The 19,520-nt window shown below is 35.4% G+C and overlaps 1 protein-coding gene across 2 annotated transcripts; it reads left to right on the top strand.

The window, feature by feature from the left end:
* The first annotated feature begins 398 nt into the window (after positions 1-398).
* Positions 399-13,918, top strand: cue (Low-density lipoprotein receptor repeat domain-containing protein cueball). Of its 2 annotated transcripts, XM_081983325.1 has the most exons (9): positions 399-665; positions 2,165-2,453; positions 6,631-6,884; positions 8,540-8,706; positions 8,758-9,066; positions 9,859-10,100; positions 10,156-10,516; positions 10,576-10,912; positions 13,546-13,918. In XM_081983325.1, the coding sequence occupies exons 3-9, from the start codon at positions 6,681-6,683 to the stop codon at positions 13,636-13,638; spliced, it is 1,713 nt and encodes a 570-aa protein (XP_081839451.1). In that variant the 5' UTR covers positions 399-665; positions 2,165-2,453; positions 6,631-6,680; the 3' UTR covers positions 13,639-13,918. The 2 variants fall into 2 exon arrangements, with proteins under 2 accessions (XP_081839451.1, XP_081839450.1); XM_081983324.1 differs by lacking the exon at positions 2,165-2,453 and having other exon boundaries at positions 400-665.
* The last annotated feature ends 5,602 nt before the right edge of the window (positions 13,919-19,520 follow it).

Genomic DNA, 19,520 nt, shown 5'->3' with positions numbered 1-19,520 from the left:
TTGAGTGAGACAGAATGCATGGACGTGTGTCCAATATCAATTTTAATTAAACGTCAATCGTTGAGGAATTGAGGAAAACGGACCTAAAATTGCAGGTTATCGTTTTCGTTTTAATGCATGAGTTTTAAAAAGTTTATATTGGGAACCTTAAAAATTCCACTATATGGTCTATGGTAGACGACCCCATTAAGCATGTGGCAGGATTATCTTGTTGTTTAGGGTTAAAATTATCAGTAATTGGTCTATTTCATATCTCACTCTTTTAAAACTACATGTGATTGGTCTATTTGATATCTCACAGTTAGGAGAAGAGTTATGTCTTGTCAAACCAGCTTTCTAAAGAAAATGCGTGCGTAAAAGTGAACTTCTCTCATAATACGATTGCGCCTTTATACTAGTCACTAGTCAGACTAAATACAGTTCGAGGGAAGACAGATTCGAGTGCGGTTGCGGTAGCGGAGCAATTGCGTCAACGTCACATTTTGCGTGCGCCATCGTGTGTTACTTAACCTCAAATGTTATAAAATTCTCGAAAATTATAAAAGTAAATAAGCGGAAACTATAAATGGAGCTGTATTTTAGCAGAGTGAGACTGAGTCCACTACGATTTTTTATCTTCTATTCCTCCCCTTTTATCGTATGTGCACTAGCTCAGGGAAATTGGGGTAAGTTATTGGCGAAATTGCTTTGCCTTTAATTTTAGCGCCATTGCGAGGGCGCATTTTGGAACGTAGGCCACTCTGCTAACCTTTTCCAAGATTTTTCTAGATTACATAATGTATCTAGTGTTTTTTTTATCAGTAAAATTAAGTTATTTTTTAGTAAAATATTTGAATTAAATTTTTTTATTAGATCAAGAAAATTAATTAATGTTAATTTAAAATTATTACCTACAAGTAAAGGAGTAATAAAAAAATTAAGAAATTTACTTTCAATTGACTGAAAGTAATATTAAAGATAAATTAGTAAGACATTATTGGTTTTAATACATTTATTACAGTTACAGATCAGCAGAACTGACCTTTCACTATTTTTTCTTTATGCAAAATGGGCTTTTTTATTCTAGTTAAAATATACTGAAATTTATTAACTTACTATGACAGAGCCATTCAGAATTATTGAGGCATATCGACTTAAAAACAGAAACTTATTACATGTTATTGTTATAGTATTTATAAATTTAGTAAATTACTCCACAACCCTGCAAACTCTCTCAATATCTAAAATAGAAAATTAAAAATAAAAGTTAACATTGCATAGTAAATTATGAAAAAAAAAAATTTTTCTTTGCTAGGTTTTGATGGTCACATGCATTTTGACATTCCTACTTCAACAACTTTTTAACAAAACTCAATAGGTGACTCTGGTAACACAAATCCCAGACACTTTAAAATAAAAAAAAACAGTTATTATCCTGTATACCAAAGTACCTAACTTGTATAATTAAACAGCAATCCACAAAAAAATTAGAATAATAATAGATAATGAAATGTTATCCAAGGTTTTGGCATGGTTTATGTCAACAAAACAATAACAGTCTGATAAAGTGCTTGTCTTTATCAAAAAACAAGTTTTCAAAGTAATTAAATTTTCTAAAGGATTTTTGTAATATATTATGATTTGAAATAAATTGTTCTTCATTCTATATCTTTGAATGTTATTAAAATTTGGTTTTAAAAATAATAAAGCACCCATCACCCTGTACTTAAAAGCTACTTGTGTTTCTCCTTACATGTGACATGCAAAGAGTGTTACCAAATGGAAGATTCAACCAGAATGGGCAATTTATATCTCCAATATGCAAGAACAGCTGTTGTTCTTAGGTAGAAACAGTGGTAAATTCAATAAACCTACCTAGCACCTTAGTAATACACCACCTAATAAAAAATTTGTTGCTTTACATAGAAAATTTAGAAACATACTAGAACAATTCTTTTTTCACTTTTTTTCTGAATTATATCTTGATTATTATTACAACCACATCTTCTTATTACCATCAGGAATGTTCTTGCATTTAGTAAAATGTTACTCTTTAAAGTGTGTTTCATTTTTCATACTTCATAGTTCATTCTGTACTTTGTTATATTTACAGTCATTAGAACCAACCCGAAAATACTTGAAGATCTTTTGGTACAAGAATCAGTACAATAACTTGGGTTTGCAGATAAATGTCAAGTAACAAAAGTAAAGAAGGAACCATGTGATATACAGATGAGTCCAAGGATATGTAGAAACCTAGGCACTATGGCGACTGTATTCCATGCAGATATCTCGAAAACGGTTAAAACCTTGGAGAAAGCAATAAAAAGCATCTTCATTGGACAAAAGAACACCAAAGGAATGATTTGGAAAGCTTCTGGTGAAGGATAAGCTCAGAAAAGTCATGTTGGCTGACATAGCAGACAGCCAATAGACCTATAAGGAAACGACCTCACTCACACTGGAACTGATAGGTAATATGTACTAAAATTGAGACAAATACTTGGTCAAGCGAATCAAGTCAAGTTCTTTGATAACCTGGCAAAGTTTCATCCAGAAGAAAACGCACCAACAAAATGTTTTTAAGAAAAAACTGGTCTAAATCGGTTTTACCCCAGTTGGTTGGAATTTCCGTAGAAATTTCGGGTCTTTCCTGTTTTTGATCCATTTGGTCTGTTATGAAGAATGAACGACCGTTGATGAAGAGAGATAAACTGTATTATTATAGACTTTGAACACAGTAATGAGCTACAAATTAAAAAGTCATTAGTACCTTAAACACTGAGATTTTGGTACCATCTCTTTGCCCTTTGATGATTATTTACACTATCTTAGCTTTTGTTTTCAAACCAATTAGGCTATACTGTCATTGTCTGAAAAATGTAATTAACAAATCTAGTTTTACAGGGTAATTTCCGTTCCTTAAAACCTAATTTACACAAAGTAGTACCGCTAAAAAACTGGACTATTATTATTAAAGTATATTTTATATGACGTCCTTGTCATAAATGTTTACGAAGCGAAACGCAAACGTTGAGATTGCTTTTTGACCCATCTATTGTTAGTTCGTAATTAAATTCGTTCAATTTCCATTGTACTTTGTGACTTCCTAACCTTTACTAGAGGTATTGTTGCATTTTTTCCTGCATTTGTGTTGCAGTTAATTATTTGCCACACTGGAATTGCTTTATCAAACCACGTTTTTATTTACTGTAGAGTAACGATAGTAATTTCGCAATTTTTTCTTATATAATCGTTATCAAGTGTGTGGCATAATTCGCATAAACGCGTGATGTATGCAGTTTAATCATTCTGCTACGTCAGGATCTCAGGATTTTTATTTTTATCTGGTATGCTAGCATACGCGTTTTGCACCGCCTATTTTTAACCTTTACATACAGGGTGGTTGTTTCAAATTTCCAAAACATTAAACAGAAAAATTGGTTTGTGGATTTTGCCTGGATCTGATTTTTCCACAGCTTTAATTAATCTCCATATCTTGGGGATCAAATTAGCTCTAAAAAAGCCTCATTAGCCAAAGAAGCAAATGAACAGCAGCTTCATCTGGTCCGCAATTTAAAATCTGTATCTCTACCCGTTTCTGAGATCCCCGTAGTGGCCCTCCTTAATCTGGACACACTGTATATGAACTGAAATGGTAAAAAAATAAGAGCTACTGCAACCAATGGTCATAACTACCATTATTAATTAGGTAACTCTCTACACAGAATTTTTGTGCTTTATGTTGCCGAAATAAGAGAGAAATGATGAATGTAACTAGAAATAATGAATAACAAATTTTAGTAATACATTTCGCTACTTAATTTGATGTAAATATCTCCAAAACTCTCTGAGATAACCTTTAACAGCCACTGCAATCAAAAATCATTAATTTCATGAGATTAGTTTAGGCTTCCTGTATTATGGGCAGTATACATTCTTATGCAGTTTTGTAATTTACTTTATACAGTGAATACAAAGAAGTACTTTCAATAAGTCAACCGATAATATAAATCTATTTACAACAATAATATGGTAGTGAGAGTTTAAAGCAGGCAAGTAAAAAGAGAAAGTACAGTTAGATGATGGTTTCCTCCTGACCTCCTGTATGTACTAATTAGAGTGTGTATATTAGAAACACAAATTGTAATAGCAATAATTGTTTGTGGTACAAGGCCATATGAAATGAACCCTGTTTTTTATAATAATTAGAGAAGGGAAGTCGGAAATTAATAAACTGCTCAACCAGTTCAATGACAAAAAAGTCATAGCAAGAAGCGATTTTGATGAGAAATTACAAAAATTGTAGACAAGCCTTATCTTAACATGACAAGGTAGTTCAAACTGATAAAGGAAAAGTTGCAGATATTTTTTACTTGACTTTGTCATGTTTGATCTTAGAACTGTTTTCTTCAACAAAAAAACTCAATTTTGTCAAAAAAATCAACAATATAGTCTGGAAGAAAAACCCCAATCAAGGTCAATAACTTAACTTGACATCGAATTAGCGGACATCGCAAAAAACTTATAATTATTAACAAATTGCTTGATCAAGAATAATCAATTTAAAATACCGGCTACTGATCCGACGATCATGAGATCAGTCACGTAGACCATTCGATTGTTGAACTACATTATTTGCAAAACTGATGACTTGGTATAATAATTGCACTATACCGTTGGTGACATGTGCTGAAGTTGCACTTGACATATGTCTGTTGAAACAATATTATTAACGACTTGCTGATAAAGCAAGGACAGTATTTTGCAATCTTTTAAGTAGGTAATTCGTTCACGTATCTAATCTTACTAGAAATTATATAACAAGTTAATTTGTGAGAAAAGTAGCTTCTAATTTTTTTTTTTTTTGGTTGATCTCCTTTTATTTATTTATGTATTGTGATGTTTTGGATTTTATTGTAACTGACGAAATACAATAACACGTCTGGTCTTAGTATAGTCATAAGAAAATGTAAAATTAGCTTATCCTGCAAATAGTGCAAATACAGGCTTAACATGAAGTTATTACGGCCGTTTCTGAAACTCAGAATATATCCACATTTACCTTAGTAATAGTTTAAGTTATTATACTTATATATAATATTTTTCTATAGGCAAATACCAAAAATCTAGCAAAATTAAGGTAACGTCATAGCCGTTAAAAAAGTGCGGAAAAAATCTTTCTGAACCATTTTACATTTAATAAAAAACTCCTCTAAAACCCCTTTACAGGCACTTCTAAAAGTTGTCTGTAGAATAATTTTAAAGTTTCCAGAAACTTCTGAAATATTTTTTCAAAATATGATTAAAGGCCCTTCTAAAAACTAAAAACAAAAATTTTCAGGAAGCTTTTCATATTGTCAGATGACTTTAGAAAAATTTTGAAAATACCAACGTTTTCATATTTTGGTTAATTATTCAAAGGAACACTGAATGTAATGTCGCATTTAAGTCATTAGTTGGCTGGTGTATAAAAACCAAGAGTTTTATAAAATCATCAAATCATGTTAAAGTAATGAGTTCAATATGACGGCGCACACAATGACGTAACCGCCAACAACAATGACTCGTTCTATAGAAGTCTAGTATCATAATCCAGATCTGGTCCAGGATTTGAAATCCTGGTAAACTAACACTAAAATTTACAAACAAATAGTATGTATCAAACAACTTGGCAGGCTTGACAGTTTTACTAATTCCAGTGGATAAAGTGATGATAGATAAATTCTGTTATCTATTAAAAATCCGTATCTTAACCTAATGACATACATTGAACACTCGTCTTAACATGCTTATTAAGTGCAGTCTAGTGTTTTTAATGTCTTACTAAGTAACTAAAATAATCAATTTCCTTGACATTTCAATACATTTTTTTGAAAATGTCAGCTGCAGTAAAAATTTTAAGTATTTTAACTGCCGTTATTCTAGTGAATTCAACACTTTGTTTTATAATTATATCAACGTTTTTTGACCTTCAAAATTTTTAAATAATATTGCGTTGCTAAACCAGTAATTTTCATTACCTTGTTTCGAATTATTATAATTATACAATTTTAGGAAAAGTACTGTTTAAAATGTGTATCAACTTTGTATTATTGTGATAAGTCTCATAAACACAAAGTAAAAATTTGTAAAAACAACCCTTACAGGTACAGAAAATTCAAAACTATTTATCAGAAATTAAGGATAATGATAATTCACTGTGATTTCCTATGGATATTTTTTTATATCTGTAACTTGTATAATATTCGTATGAACGTGGATAATGTGCATGAAAAGATAATATGACTATTATCCTGTCAGCAAACAAGGGCAGAACACTGATATCAAATTCATGATACCGGAAGACTGTGTGTCAAAAAAAAAACCAATTCAAATTTGATATGTTGGAGGAAAAACCTTAAACGTCTAGAAATAGAATATCTTCTATAATAATGACTTATCAGTGTTATGCTGCATGCAATTTTATCGTTTCTTTTAGAGCTGAGACGCTTTTGACCTCTAAGATTTGCGGAATACTTCAAGTGCTTGTTTGGTATAAATATTTCCTAAATTATGTAAGAGTAATAGAAAAATCTTGGGTTATCATTGCTGTTAAACGTTTTGCAATGTCCAAACAGTTGATAAACAAAACTATTATTTTGGTTACAGAAATTGCTGTCGTGACTGACAAAAAACTCGAACTGCTCGACTCCAATGGCATGTTGGTAGGCTCCACCATAAACTTGACAGCAGAACTGAAAACTTTAGCGTTCGACAATGCCAGAAGCCAATTTATTGTCAGCGATAGGGTTTCCCAAAATGACTCGATTTTTAGCGTGCTTCTTACCAATTTACAAAAGGCACCACCAGTCAACGAGACCAAAGTAACACCTTTAGTGACCAATTTACCGGATGATGTGCAGGTAGGTAAATTAATAAAGCAATTTGAGAAAAAAATTGTTTTGATTTTTATGTATACCAAAAAGGTTTGTTAGCAATGAATAGCAAATTTAACCATGATTGAAAGTAAGAATATACAGCGATACGAGAACATTTTACAATTATTTTGAAGACTGTGTAAGGAAGAACATCTTTTTCTTCGCAGGCACTAAAGAATAGCTTTTACTCCAATTTTACAAAAATATATGGTCAAGACCAGAAGTTATTTCTTATTGGAATTAATATAATGGTTGTAAGGACTTTTAATCCTTTAATTGATTGCTGTAGTTATCTTGGAAGAACAGAGAAAAGGTCATACTGGGATGGAGGATATTGTTTCCTGAATTCCTCTATTCTTTGTTTGATCTTCATTGTCCCATTCTAAATTATATCCTTGTTGACTAACTGTAGAGTGATGTTGGTATTGATGTTTTGTATAATACCAAATGCTATTCTGCAAACTTCTACTAATTCGTGTTTACTTCATCGTTATTGGCTTTGATATCAGCATTTCTTAGAGAATCTGGACAATTAGTTTGTCATCTTCTCGGCCATCTCTTGCCAATGATGACTGGTCATCCACATAAGAGTTACTAGTGTTTCATTCAAAGTTTGAATGCCACGTGGCTAATATTAAGATCCATAAAAACATCACGTGTTTGTAGCGTATTACAGTAAATTAAGTTCGTTTGAAAGTGAACCCAGGTCCAAACCTAGCTATTGTTAGCAAAACTGCGTTGGAAGTACGTTCCTCAATTTGTTTTTGTTAAATTTAAATCAACAGGAATTAATGTACAACCTTAAATTTCATTAATTTTCATAATATGTCCGAAATATATAAAGTTTAGAGGAAAGTTACGTAGTCAATGACCTGATTCAATGAATACCAAGGCATCCACACTAATTTGTTCTTAATGACGTGCTAAGTGTTTAAGTGACGCCTATGATTAGGAACGTACATGCGTAATCTACTATATTACGTTGCTGAAACAATCTATTTTTGCCATCGTGATCGTCATATTTTACAAAAAATGGTGTCTCATAAGCTGTTCCTACTTTGCAGGATTTAGTTCGAATGTTCGAAACTGACTGTAAACAGTAATTTTGCTAAATCACTCAATTTTGTCAAAATTATATGTCAGATATCAGTTAGACTGCATATTTCCCGTAGCGGCCAAGTGATATTTGTATGTAAATTTGTCAAAACATGGGAAGTAATTTCTCGCTAACTCTAAGGATAAAATAGATTGCTTATCTGATAAATAACTTCCTAAAGTCATTTAAAATGGAGCAGCTGAGGCTAATGTGGACTATTTACGTATCAAATCAAAAGAGAGATAACAAAAGTAAAGAACAGAGAAAATGAAAGACATTTGTGTATGCCAGCTTTGGTATATGCACTAACTTTTGTCAATCATGAATTCGTGAGGAAAAAAGTTTTGATGAAAATTAATCTGTTATAGAATATCCAAACTCAGCTATATCATAATATAATACTTTCACACTTTCATCACTTTTTTGTTTATCTCAATCTTAGGCAAATCTTTTCGGTAACCATGGTGGAATAAGCCCACAGTGTTCTCAACAACATTACATGCAGTCTCAAATATAGAACAAAACTGACTTAACGTTTTTTTAGGGTCTAGCTGTAGATCCAATTGAGGATGTGGTATACTGGACCGATCAGGACCGTCAAACTATCAATTACCTCAAACTGAATGACACTGACCCTAAACCACAAGTGTTGTTGTATTTTAATAACTCTGGTGTCCGACCTCGAGGTATCACGATAGACGTTTGTGGAAGGTAAGCATTTTTTCAACTATTTTTTAGACATCACAGTGTGATTTCGTTTAGGTATATCTACTGGACCAATTCCTTTTTATCGCGACCGACAATCGAAAGAGCGTTCCTGAATGGATCAAACCGGGAGGTGATAATCGACACTGACTTGAAAATGCCTTCGGGAATTGCTATCGACTACAGAAACAACCGGCTGTATTGGGTGGACATGGGTGAGGGAATCTACAACAAAATTGAGAGTTCCAGACTGGATGGCAAAGAAAGGGAAATGGTCTACAACGGCACCCATACCAAACCGTTTGGTATTGCTGTGGACGATTCTTCCGTTTACTGGACGGATATCATCAATAACGCCATATGGAGGTAAGAAAATTGACTTAGGAGAAAAGTTACTAAAAGTGGTTTTAACAAATTCTGTAACTTCTTAACAAAAAGAAGAAACATAATAAGTTGTCCCTATAGACTCTAGATTTTGTAAACCTGCAAGGACTAATCTTTCTTATCTAGGCGAAATCTTGATAAAGAATTGTACGTACAAAAACAAACCACCTTACAAAACGTAATAAAAAAATAAAGGAAAGTAACAGTTGAAAAGTAACAAATGATACAAATCTGCTAAAATCGCTATTAACGGTTAAAGAAGTGCAACATGAAGTTCAGAATGCTTCTAAAGTAGTCAACAACCTTGCAAAAGAGTGTCTAGAAGCTTTTAAAAGATTTCAACAGCCTAAATATGCTCTTTAAACTGTTGAAAAACCTTCCAAATGCTCCTGATGTTTTTGAAAGCTTTCAAAACATTATAGAAACTCCAAAAACTTCCAAAACATTGTCTAGAAGCTTCCAAAGGGTTCTGGAACAGTTTAAAAGTTTCCAAATGCTCTTCAGTTAGTCTAGAGAGCTTTCAAAAGATTTCAAAACAGTCTAAAAGATTCCGTATGATGTAGAGTAGTTTAGGAGCTTCCAGAAATTTCCAAATGCCTCTAAAACAGTCCAGCCTTTAATATGTTTTTTTTATACTGTCCAAAAACCAAATGCTCCTGAAATAGTATTAAATGTCCGGACTAGTAAAACAGAAGTATCAAAAATAATAACTTTTTTCTTGTATTAAACTCAATTATTGATTGAATCTGTGTTGAAAACATATTGCAATTCCAGGTTAGAAAAAACATTCAGAACCAATTCGTCACCGCGCAAAATCCGGGATTACAGTCATCGACCATTTGGTATCATCGCAAAGGGCATGCAAGTGAACGATTATCCAGACTGCGAAAAAGGTTCTTCTTCCCAAATCACCGACAACCATAAAGAAGAGGAGGCCATCGAAGAACAGAAACGATCTGATTTGACTAGTAATGATATTATCGAAATTCAGTGCCTGAACGGGGGCAAGTTGGCTGGTAAGTTGCTTGAAAACTCACCATTAAATGACAGAAAAAATAACAAAGATTGTAGGTGGGAAGTGTGTGTGCCCGGCCGACTTTACTGGGCAATACTGTGAAACTGAACCTTGTTACAACTTTTGTTTGCACGGTTCCTGTCACTTGACGCCCATGGGCAACCCGACATGTCGATGTCGGAACGGTTTCAGCGGGACTCGATGCGAACTGGAAGTATGTGCCAATTTTTGCCTTAATGGTGGTACTTGCACCCTTCAAGGAGGATCTTCAAAACGGTGCTACTGTTCCGAACACTTTAGCGGTGACAGATGCGAAATTAGTACCGATTTCACCACTATATGTCAAATATACTGTCGCGACAAGGCGGAAGATGACGAGAGTTATCTTTTCGCTAGCGGTGAAGAGCTGAGTTGTAGGTAAATACAGTTTTTCACCAATTGCTTGGACAGTTTTTACACAGTTTTGCAATATTTAGGTGTGACCAAGCCAGTTTTGTGGTTACCAAGAGTAATTTAACAGCAGCGTCACTCTACTCTGAAGCGTCTCCTTTCTACGGCAGGACATTCATGGAGAAACTGTCTACTGACCGGGATTTTCTTGCTCTTGCTTTGAGCATGAGCTTCCTGGTCATCATCATTATTGGCTTAGCCGTTTACCACTTTTCTACGCGTAATAAAAGGCCAATTATCACAAAAAGGGTGTTTGTGAACCGAACGAGGAATCTGACGCCATTGACGCAGCGACCTGAGACTACCACTGAACGGTGCGAGGTTACGATAGAGAATTGTTGCAACATGAATGTCTGCGAAACGGTAATTTTTCTTATATTATACAGGGTGGTCCAGTTTTAAGTGTCAATAATTCACCATTTGATAGCCAATCAAAAAATAAGTTGACTTGCATTATGTCATTTTTCTGAAAAAGGTTTCCTAAGGAAGATGCAGTCCTCTAAATTTCAATTTAAAAAATCGTTTTATAGTGTAAAACTGAACATTCAAGACTTGTGAAAGTCCAAATTTGTACTGAATAGTCTAAAAACTTGCTTTTTACTACTAGGAATGGTCTTATGATTCGCTTTCTCAGACTGCCATCCTGGTTGAGTGTCTAAAACTGGCATTCAAGAACTAAAAAAGTCGGGAAATCAAGACAAAGATTGTATTGTGCATGAAACTCATTTTTTACTACTAAAAATAATATAAAAGTTGACTTTTAATGCTCGAACTGACTTTACTAGGACTAAAGAGAGTCCGAGAGAGAGAGAGAGTAAAAGTATATTTTCAAGACTTTAATTGGTGTACAACTCAATTTTCTGGACTGGATAACAAGTCTAGAAGTAAATTAAATTTTCGGACTATTTTATTTCTAAAAATTAGTTCTCAAGACGTATTATTGTAGCATTTGGTACCAACATTTTTTAATTTTATTACTGAAGAAACTTGACTTTTGGAAATAGTCTTAAACTCGATTTTTCAGTCTTAAAAAGCACTAAAAACAGTCTGAATTTCTTAGAGATGCTACAATTTATTGCACCTATAAGTGTAGAAATCAATTTAATAGTGAAGAAGCTTGAAATAACATTTTCAATTTCTGATAAATCAAAAACTTTGTAAAGATAGTCTTGAAACTCGATTTGAGGCACTGAAAACAGCCTTTAAACACTAAAAACAGTCTAGTTTATTAAGAAATAACCGAATTTTTAGCACTGAGGTGTCTAGGAGTTGATTTAATAGTGACAAAGCTTGCAATGCCATTTTAAGTCTATGAAGAATGTAAACTTGTCTTAAAACTCCATTTTCCAAGCTGAAACCAGTTTTGAATCACTAAAAATAGTCCAGAATTCGAAAAAAATGAAAGGCAAAGTAAAAAGCACGAAAAGTTCGTTTTCAAGACAATTTTCATGAATCTAATGTTAATGTTCTGCATCTAAGACTATTTGCAAGACTAAAATATTGAAATTTGTCTTCAAATTATGAAAACTTACTTCAAATGCAAATTTTAAGCTTCTGATGTCACTTTTCATTAGTTCAGTCACATTTTGGGATTCAAGTCAATTTTTAAGGTTTAAATGTATGAATTTGTAGTAACAAGTTCTTGAAAAAGTAGTTTTTATGTCTTCAAGTCAATTTTCAGTATTAAAGTCTCTCGATTTGCATGAAAACTGGTTACAAACACAATTTTTATTACGTCAATTTTCAAAACTAAAGTCTTTCAGTTGGTCTGGAAACTATGAAAACTGGCTACAATAATATTTTTTAAACTTCTTAAGTGAATTTTCCGTTTCTAAGACAATTTTTAAGTTGGGTTGGGTTAGTTTTGGGTCTTTGACCGTAATAACGTGTAATAAAGTGCTTGTTCCAAATTTGATCAATATTGCTCCAACGGTCTGACAGTTATGACAAAAAAAAACAACGATTTTTTAAACAGAAATTTGAAGGACTGTATTTTCCTTAGGAAGCACTTTTCAGGAAAATGACATAATAAATGTCAACTTATTTTTTAATTGGCTATGGATTGGTGAATTATTGATATTTAAAACTGGACCACCATAAGTTCTTTATGTGATATTGCAAATGTAGCTTATTATTACATTTTTAAGAAATTTTGAAAAAAAGGTTATGCTATATTTTAAGCAATGGAATTTTGGATGAGTGGTCTCTGCGTTTTAAACTCACGCCAAACCTTCAAAAACTGGAAAATTGTCAGTTTTTCAAACTCTAAAACACCTTTTCCACATTGAAAATCTTCAAAATTAAGCCAAAGCCAAAACTCTTGATTCAGTCATATTGACAACGTCGAAAAGCTCTTTATTCATGTGGTTTGAGGTGAACGGGTTCAGACAGTTATGACAGCTGTCACGAGACGTAAGAAAAGTATAAAACGTTTTTAAGGAACAGTCAACAAGGAACAGTTTTGTCAGCTCCCCAAAACTTTAGGATGTAAATGTTGCAGAGGATGCCGATGCAAGTCTGGGAACTTCCCGAAAGGGAAAATTCCTGGACTTGTAGCGACTTCCTCTTCCAGACCTATCTTTTTGGTCTACAGCGATGGGAGGGTAAAAACCACTAGTCTTGCTTAACCCATCTGATGCCGCATTCCCAGGCAAAGAATATTGGCGCGAAAATTGTCAAATTTGGCTCCATGGAGCTGTGACCACTACTTACAATGTGATTCCTCTAAGAAACTAATATTTGATGGTCGTTCACGAAAAGGCTGTGTTTTTGGGATTATTTTAGCGCAGAATTTGGTTCGAATTGACTTGGCTATGCTGCCAAACTGGCAAATTCTACCGAGTTGGTTCAAAATGTGTTTGCAATGTTGCCAATCTGACAAATTCTACCAGTTTGGTCCGTGCTAAAACGAATCACCGATTATACATTTAAAGACTTTTGCCTATTATACTTCTGGTATCAACTAGTAAACTCTTACTGATTCATGTTTTTTTCAGCCTTGTTTCGAGCCGCCTATATTCCGATCTAAAAACAAAGAAGACACCAAAGTGCTGCTGTCTGAAGTAGACAGCGGAGAAGAGTCCTACTGACAAAACACGGTAAGTATTACTATGACATTAAGCCGAAAGTGACTCGCTGCCAGCTTTCCTTCAAAAACTTTGAGTTTATCTAAACGAGTTTAACCACGCCATTAGCTTAGCAACCAAGCAGTGCCTTAAAAGCTTCATTACTCTAGCTAGAGTTTAGCTAAATAAATACAATGTATCAAATGGGTTGGAGTACTTAACATTGCGATTTAATGCTCACAAATATGCATACTAGAACATCAGCGGAATCGATCTATGCCGGTTCTGAGACGAAAGAATACAATGATGATTGATAGTATGCAAATATGCATACTATCAATCATCATCTTTTATCAACATCAACAATTTCAACAAACACAGTGATATTTCTAGAATCTGCAACTTCAATACAAACACTTGTATTGTAAACATAATAGTTAACTAGAATCCATAGAAGTGAGCATTAGAGTGGATTTCCTTTAGGTAAACGACAGAGTTTTAATCAAGAAAGTGACGGAAAATCGGCTTAATGTCCGTTGTTATTTTGTTGAATATTTAAGTATTTACAAATTTAGGGCTGAATGTGCAGTTACAGGGTAATTAAATGTGTGCAAGATAACTAAGACAAAAAGACATAACGTAGATTTTGTAGTCTACTAAACAGTGCTTTTTTTATTTTAATATTATTTGATACGACTTGCATCAAGCCGTGCTCATGGATTTTATTTTTATTTGCAGTTTGAAGGAAATCATCCAATAAAAAAGGCAAAATTCCCTCAAAATTGTGATTTGATGGTTAACATCCAAAAAATCTAGTCAGTCAACCAAAGTACCCAAATTTATTAAATTTATTAGGCAATCTAGCTTATTTTATATAAACTACACCTTGATTGGATGATAGCAATAACTGCCAAATAATTTAACTCCAAAATGAACTTATTACACCACTAACACTTGCCCTCAATATAACCGATTCAAATACCTATTTTGTAGATTAACAAAATGTTCCTATTTTAAGCACTGTTTAGTAGATTTCCTAAAAATTATGTAAATATGTAAAAGTATCGTAAATTAATTCCTATACAATTAGCGGCGAATCTCGAATTTAGTTAATCCTTTTAGGTACTTGATTTTTTTAGTTTGGGTATTACCCATGGTCGGGTTCATCCAATTAGTCCTAACCATTCACAAGTAAAATTTTCAAAGTTGAAAGCAAAAGGGTTTAGTGACATTTTCGCTTAACGACGAATAAATGCTTAGCTGTAAAGCAACCATTCTTCTAATTTGTCCTAATTTTAGAAAACTGACAAAATATAGCTCAATTTTAGTTTCTCGACAGAAAAAGCATAATTTTTTCTCCAGAAGTATTCTATTTCTGTTAAGCGTTGATATAAATTATAATAACGATTCCAACACTCGTTCAACTTAGCTTACACAATCTGTACAAGTTAACCAAAATTAACAGATTTAGCAATCAGAAATATAGCTGATCACACTGTACATATTTCTTTGAAGTTAAGTTAGGGCAATATACAACGTTTAGAACGTTTTAACTTTAGTAAAACTGACACTGCCTGCAAAAAATATTGTTACGGTTTGGGCCTACTATGCTCGATGCTTCTGAAATTGACTTTGTGTAAACCCACGGGAAAATCGTAACAATATGGTTTGGAGGCTTGTCATGAGTGTTGCCAAGTTTGGGGAAAATCACCCATCTCTGGGGAATTCAAACCACCCCTAAATACTTAAGGAAAACTTTTAAATTTTTTTGAAACATTAGTAGCTACTATTACAACGCTTTTGTCTATATACAGGGTGTAACTTTAATGAAATCTGACTTTTTAAAACGCTTTTGGAGAAATTATATCATCAGGATTGGCAACATTGCGTAGTCATATAATGTAACTTTGATTATTTTATATTATTCGTTGATTATTCCTCATATATCAGAGTACCTACTGCTTTAACTGGATTTTTGACATTTAAAAAACAATTTGGATGAACCCGGCCTATTCTTTTATTTTATTTTTTGCGTGGGGACAGTGACATTTTCCTTGGATTAAAAGTTCTGTAATCGTGGTTTAAAAAAATACCAAAATTGTAATGGGTACAGAGCTTTGCACAGTGAGTACTTAACCGTTTGTTTTGCAACTTGGTCTAAAAACAGTAAAATGTACTTTTACGCCACCTAGTACTTACGTTGCGGCTACCATGTCACTTAACCCGACTTTTTTTTTAAATTTGTATTTAAATAAGTGATAAATTAGAGGTAAAAATACTGACAGTAAGTGTTTTAGTTTATTATTGGTTACCACAAAAGCAACAGTGCATTGTTATTAGTTTTACTAGTTGCGTTAAGGGCCGGTTTTATAGGTTCAGTTTAATTTTACTCTAGTTTAAACTATAAAATTAGCATTGAAATCTAACAGTTAAATATCAGAGTGACATTTAACTGTAACCTTTGATGGAAAAATACCTCCTTATTTATTGCAGCTATTGTAGTACTAGATAGGAATGTAGAATAGATATTTAAATTTTGTGGCGCTATTATTAAAGAACCAGTCCCGAATTCAACTGGTTCAGAATCTGTTATTGGAACTGCCACTTATTAGTCATTAATAAATTTTTATTCATATTCTGTCCGTTAATATTCGGGACTAGTTCTCTGAGATATCCACGTGAGAAATGTGATATTGTCACGAATAACATAAGTTGCACCATGTTCCGTTACCGAGTCTGGCCCCGGTCTCCCCCAGTGCACTGCCGAATCAGCGAGACCGGCAAATTGGGGTCATGAGACGAGTATTTAATCAGCGTCTCAAGCCATCGAAGATCACTGGTCTCTGGGTCGGTCTATCGAGCATCAGTCCGAACTTCCTAGTGCCCGGACGGCTCGATACCTTCTTGGAAATCCAGGCTGAACAGACTAGAGTCCTTACGCAACCCAGTGGTGACCGTCGGGACTCTTGACCCTTTCAGTACCTAAAGTAAGTCCTTTAGGGCGTGTCGGTCATAGGGGTTCCCTGCTCGTATCGAGCGGGTTTCGCTTGGCGACACTCCAAGGGGGGCTTGCTGTGCATAAAGTAAATCCTTCGGGCTTGTCGGACATAGGGGTTCCCTGCTCGTATCGAGCGGGTTCCGCTTGGCGGCACATCAGGAGGCCTTACGCACACTCACACACACACACACCCCCACGCACCCCCTCGTAGAGAGAGTCCCATGGGCGTCCCGCCTGTAGCGGTACTAGCGGCCCTCTTAATCTGGGAGTAAGATTTAGTTAGGCATCATCGTCAGTGTACAAATAAAGGAGACATACTTGAGCTACGTTTGTTGTTTCTCTTCCTGCGCTACCCCCAAAACGTGACATGGTGGAGGCGCCTTGTTGAATCCCGGGGCTACTGATCTCCATATCTGTGGCCAAACCAAGCCGTACGCCCTAACAGGAATGAGAAAAGCGTACAACTTGAGATCAGCAAATCCTAGCAGCCCCATTCAACCAAGGCACAGGAGCTCAAGCGTAGGAGACCCTTGGATGCAAGAAACAGATTACCTAACCCTTACGCTTGCAAATACAAGAAGGGAAGACACTGAGCAGCCACAAGAACCAGAAAACGATCTGGAAAATACAGTGATAGAGACAGGAGCACAAGTACACCCTGAGAAAGGAGATAAAGCATTAGAAGGCAAGAAGGGGTCAAGAGAAATGGCGGACATTACCATTTCGGCGGTTGAGGCAGGGGAAAAAACACCCGCACTACCTCAATTCATCAGCCCACCAACGTTCAACCCGGGCAGTGATTCAGCCCCTCAGTTTATCGGCACATACGAGCGAACGGCAGTGGCCAATAGCTGGAACGATGCGTTAAAAATACTATACTTTCACTCGTACCTGCAGGGCGCCGCAAACATTTGGTATAGAGAATATAAAGCAGCAAACCCTGACAGCAACTGGCAACACATTTGTCAAGCATTCAAGACTGAGTTTAGCGACGGTATCAACAGTCGCCATTTGCTTGCAAAGTTAAGGCAAAGGAAGCAAAGGGACCTGGAACAGACAAAGAATTATTTCTATGATCTAAGGGTCCTATACGAAGAATACAAAGAAAACGTAGATCTCGACGAATTCGTAGATATTTTCCAGAGTGGGCTAAAAGATATACCAAGAGCTAAATACTACTGGCTCACAAATTTTCCTAATAACCCACCTAGGAACTTGGACGAAGTCAAAAAACTTTGCATCACAATAGATAACGCTCCTGAAAAGTTCTCGACACCGCTCACTTTTAGACCGCAGCATCAAATAGAAGAACAGGCCGCTGGACCAGTAGAACAAAGACAGTCACCTTTTGGCAATCCCCGCCCTTACAGAACCCCGCCACCGCTCAGGAGAGACTATGGCACAAACCATGCCAGTAATCCAGAAAGACAGTACCAATCCACGAGGACATATGACAACAGGCTCAGGTGCTACAACTGCGGTAAAATAGGCCACTTTGCTGCTGTGTGTAGAAGTAGACAGCAGCACCCAAACTCCAGGGGGTGGCAAAACTAAGTCCCGTCACCCTCTCCACTCGGGGCACAACGTGCTATAAGATACTATACATAAATGCTGTTGTGAACGATTATTACGTACCGGCGATTATTGACACAGGTGCGGAACTAAATGTGATAAGCCATCTCCTGGTCAACAAAAAACATAGGATCAGAGACCCACCCACGTTGCTTGTGACAGCTGGCGGTCAGAAAGTAAGAAGTCTAGGCGACACATTGGCATCACTGGAGCTCAGAGGCAATTACGAGAAAAAATTAGAAATTAAAGCAACGATATTGGAGAATACACCACAACCCCTTATTTTGGGCATGGAGTTCTTAAGGGAAATGCAGGCAGCAATTTGCTTAATATCCAACATACTCACCCTAAATCAAGATTTGGTGATACCGCTCGGGGCAAAGCAAGATTCTGCACCCAAAAAACCATGCAAAACACGAAGCTGGAGAGAAGTGATCCAAGAAATACCTGGGTCCATCTTCAGTCTTCCAAGCAGCACTGCATGGGCCTTTGCAGTCTCTTCAGCTCCCAGTAGGGACAGAGGTGTGGGAAAAGCCATCAGGGACCATTTGGCGGATTACAGCACAGAAGAACTACCCATAGGGAGCGTGGTCAGTTTGTTTAAGAAAAACAGACATACCCTACAGATGATAGTAAAAGAAGAGGGTAGCGAATATATCCCTACTCATACGCTCCAACATTGCTGTAGGAAATTGAAAGATTGGGCAATACGAAATAAAATAAGTAAGGTGGCTATACCTAGATTGACATCCGCAAACGCAAACAGCGAGTCAGATTGGGAGAAGCTCAAAGACTTGCTGTATGAGACTTTCAAGGAAACGAGTGTGACGGTACTGGTTTCAAAAAATAGAGAACCCCGACCAAGAAAGACCAAGACACAAACCAGCTCCTGGAACACCCTGCCGAACTACATAGAAAACGATGACCGCTTGATAGTTAAGTTGAAGGCAAAGGAAGATTACACTCTGAAGCCAGGAGAGAAAAAATCCATCAAAACTGAACCAAAAATACCCCTATCTACAGAGATGTTATTAGTACAAAACGAGGGATGGCTAGTACGCAACAACCTACTATGCAACCTAGAAAGAGCCGAAAACTCTATATCATTGACCCTCAAGAACATAGGGCCAACTAGAAGGGTTATTTACAAAGACACAACGGTGGCACGGCTAGAAGAGCCCAGTGGGTTGAGCACCACAGCACTCTTTACAACACAGAGAATAGACGAAGAAGTAGTGACATTAGAAGACCACAAACTAGACCACATTACGGATAAGCAGTTCAAAAAAGAACTAGAGAGTCTACTGGTTGAATATGGGGACGTATTTTGCAAGTC

The sequence above is a fragment of the Ips typographus genome, linkage group LG7 (assembly GCF_016097725.1).
Source record: "Ips typographus isolate SLU linkage group LG7, UJ_Ityp_2.0, whole genome shotgun sequence".
NCBI lineage: Eukaryota > Metazoa > Arthropoda > Insecta > Coleoptera > Curculionidae > Ips > Ips typographus.
Note: the sequence above shows the minus strand (reverse complement) of the source record. Positions and strands in the feature narration are given on the sequence as shown.

Bases quoted from the DNA above. Each gene is read 5' to 3' on its own strand.
- cue (XM_081983324.1), top strand. From the start codon at position 566: ATGGAGCTGTATTTTAGCAGAGTGAGACTGAGTCCACTACGATTTTTT. The intron at 8,707-8,757 runs GTAAGCATTTTT...GATTTCGTTTAG, and splicing joins ACGATAGACGTTTGTGGAAG to GTATATCTACTGGACCAATT. The intron at 10,517-10,575 runs GTAAATACAGTT...TGCAATATTTAG, and splicing joins GGTGAAGAGCTGAGTTGTAG to GTGTGACCAAGCCAGTTTTG.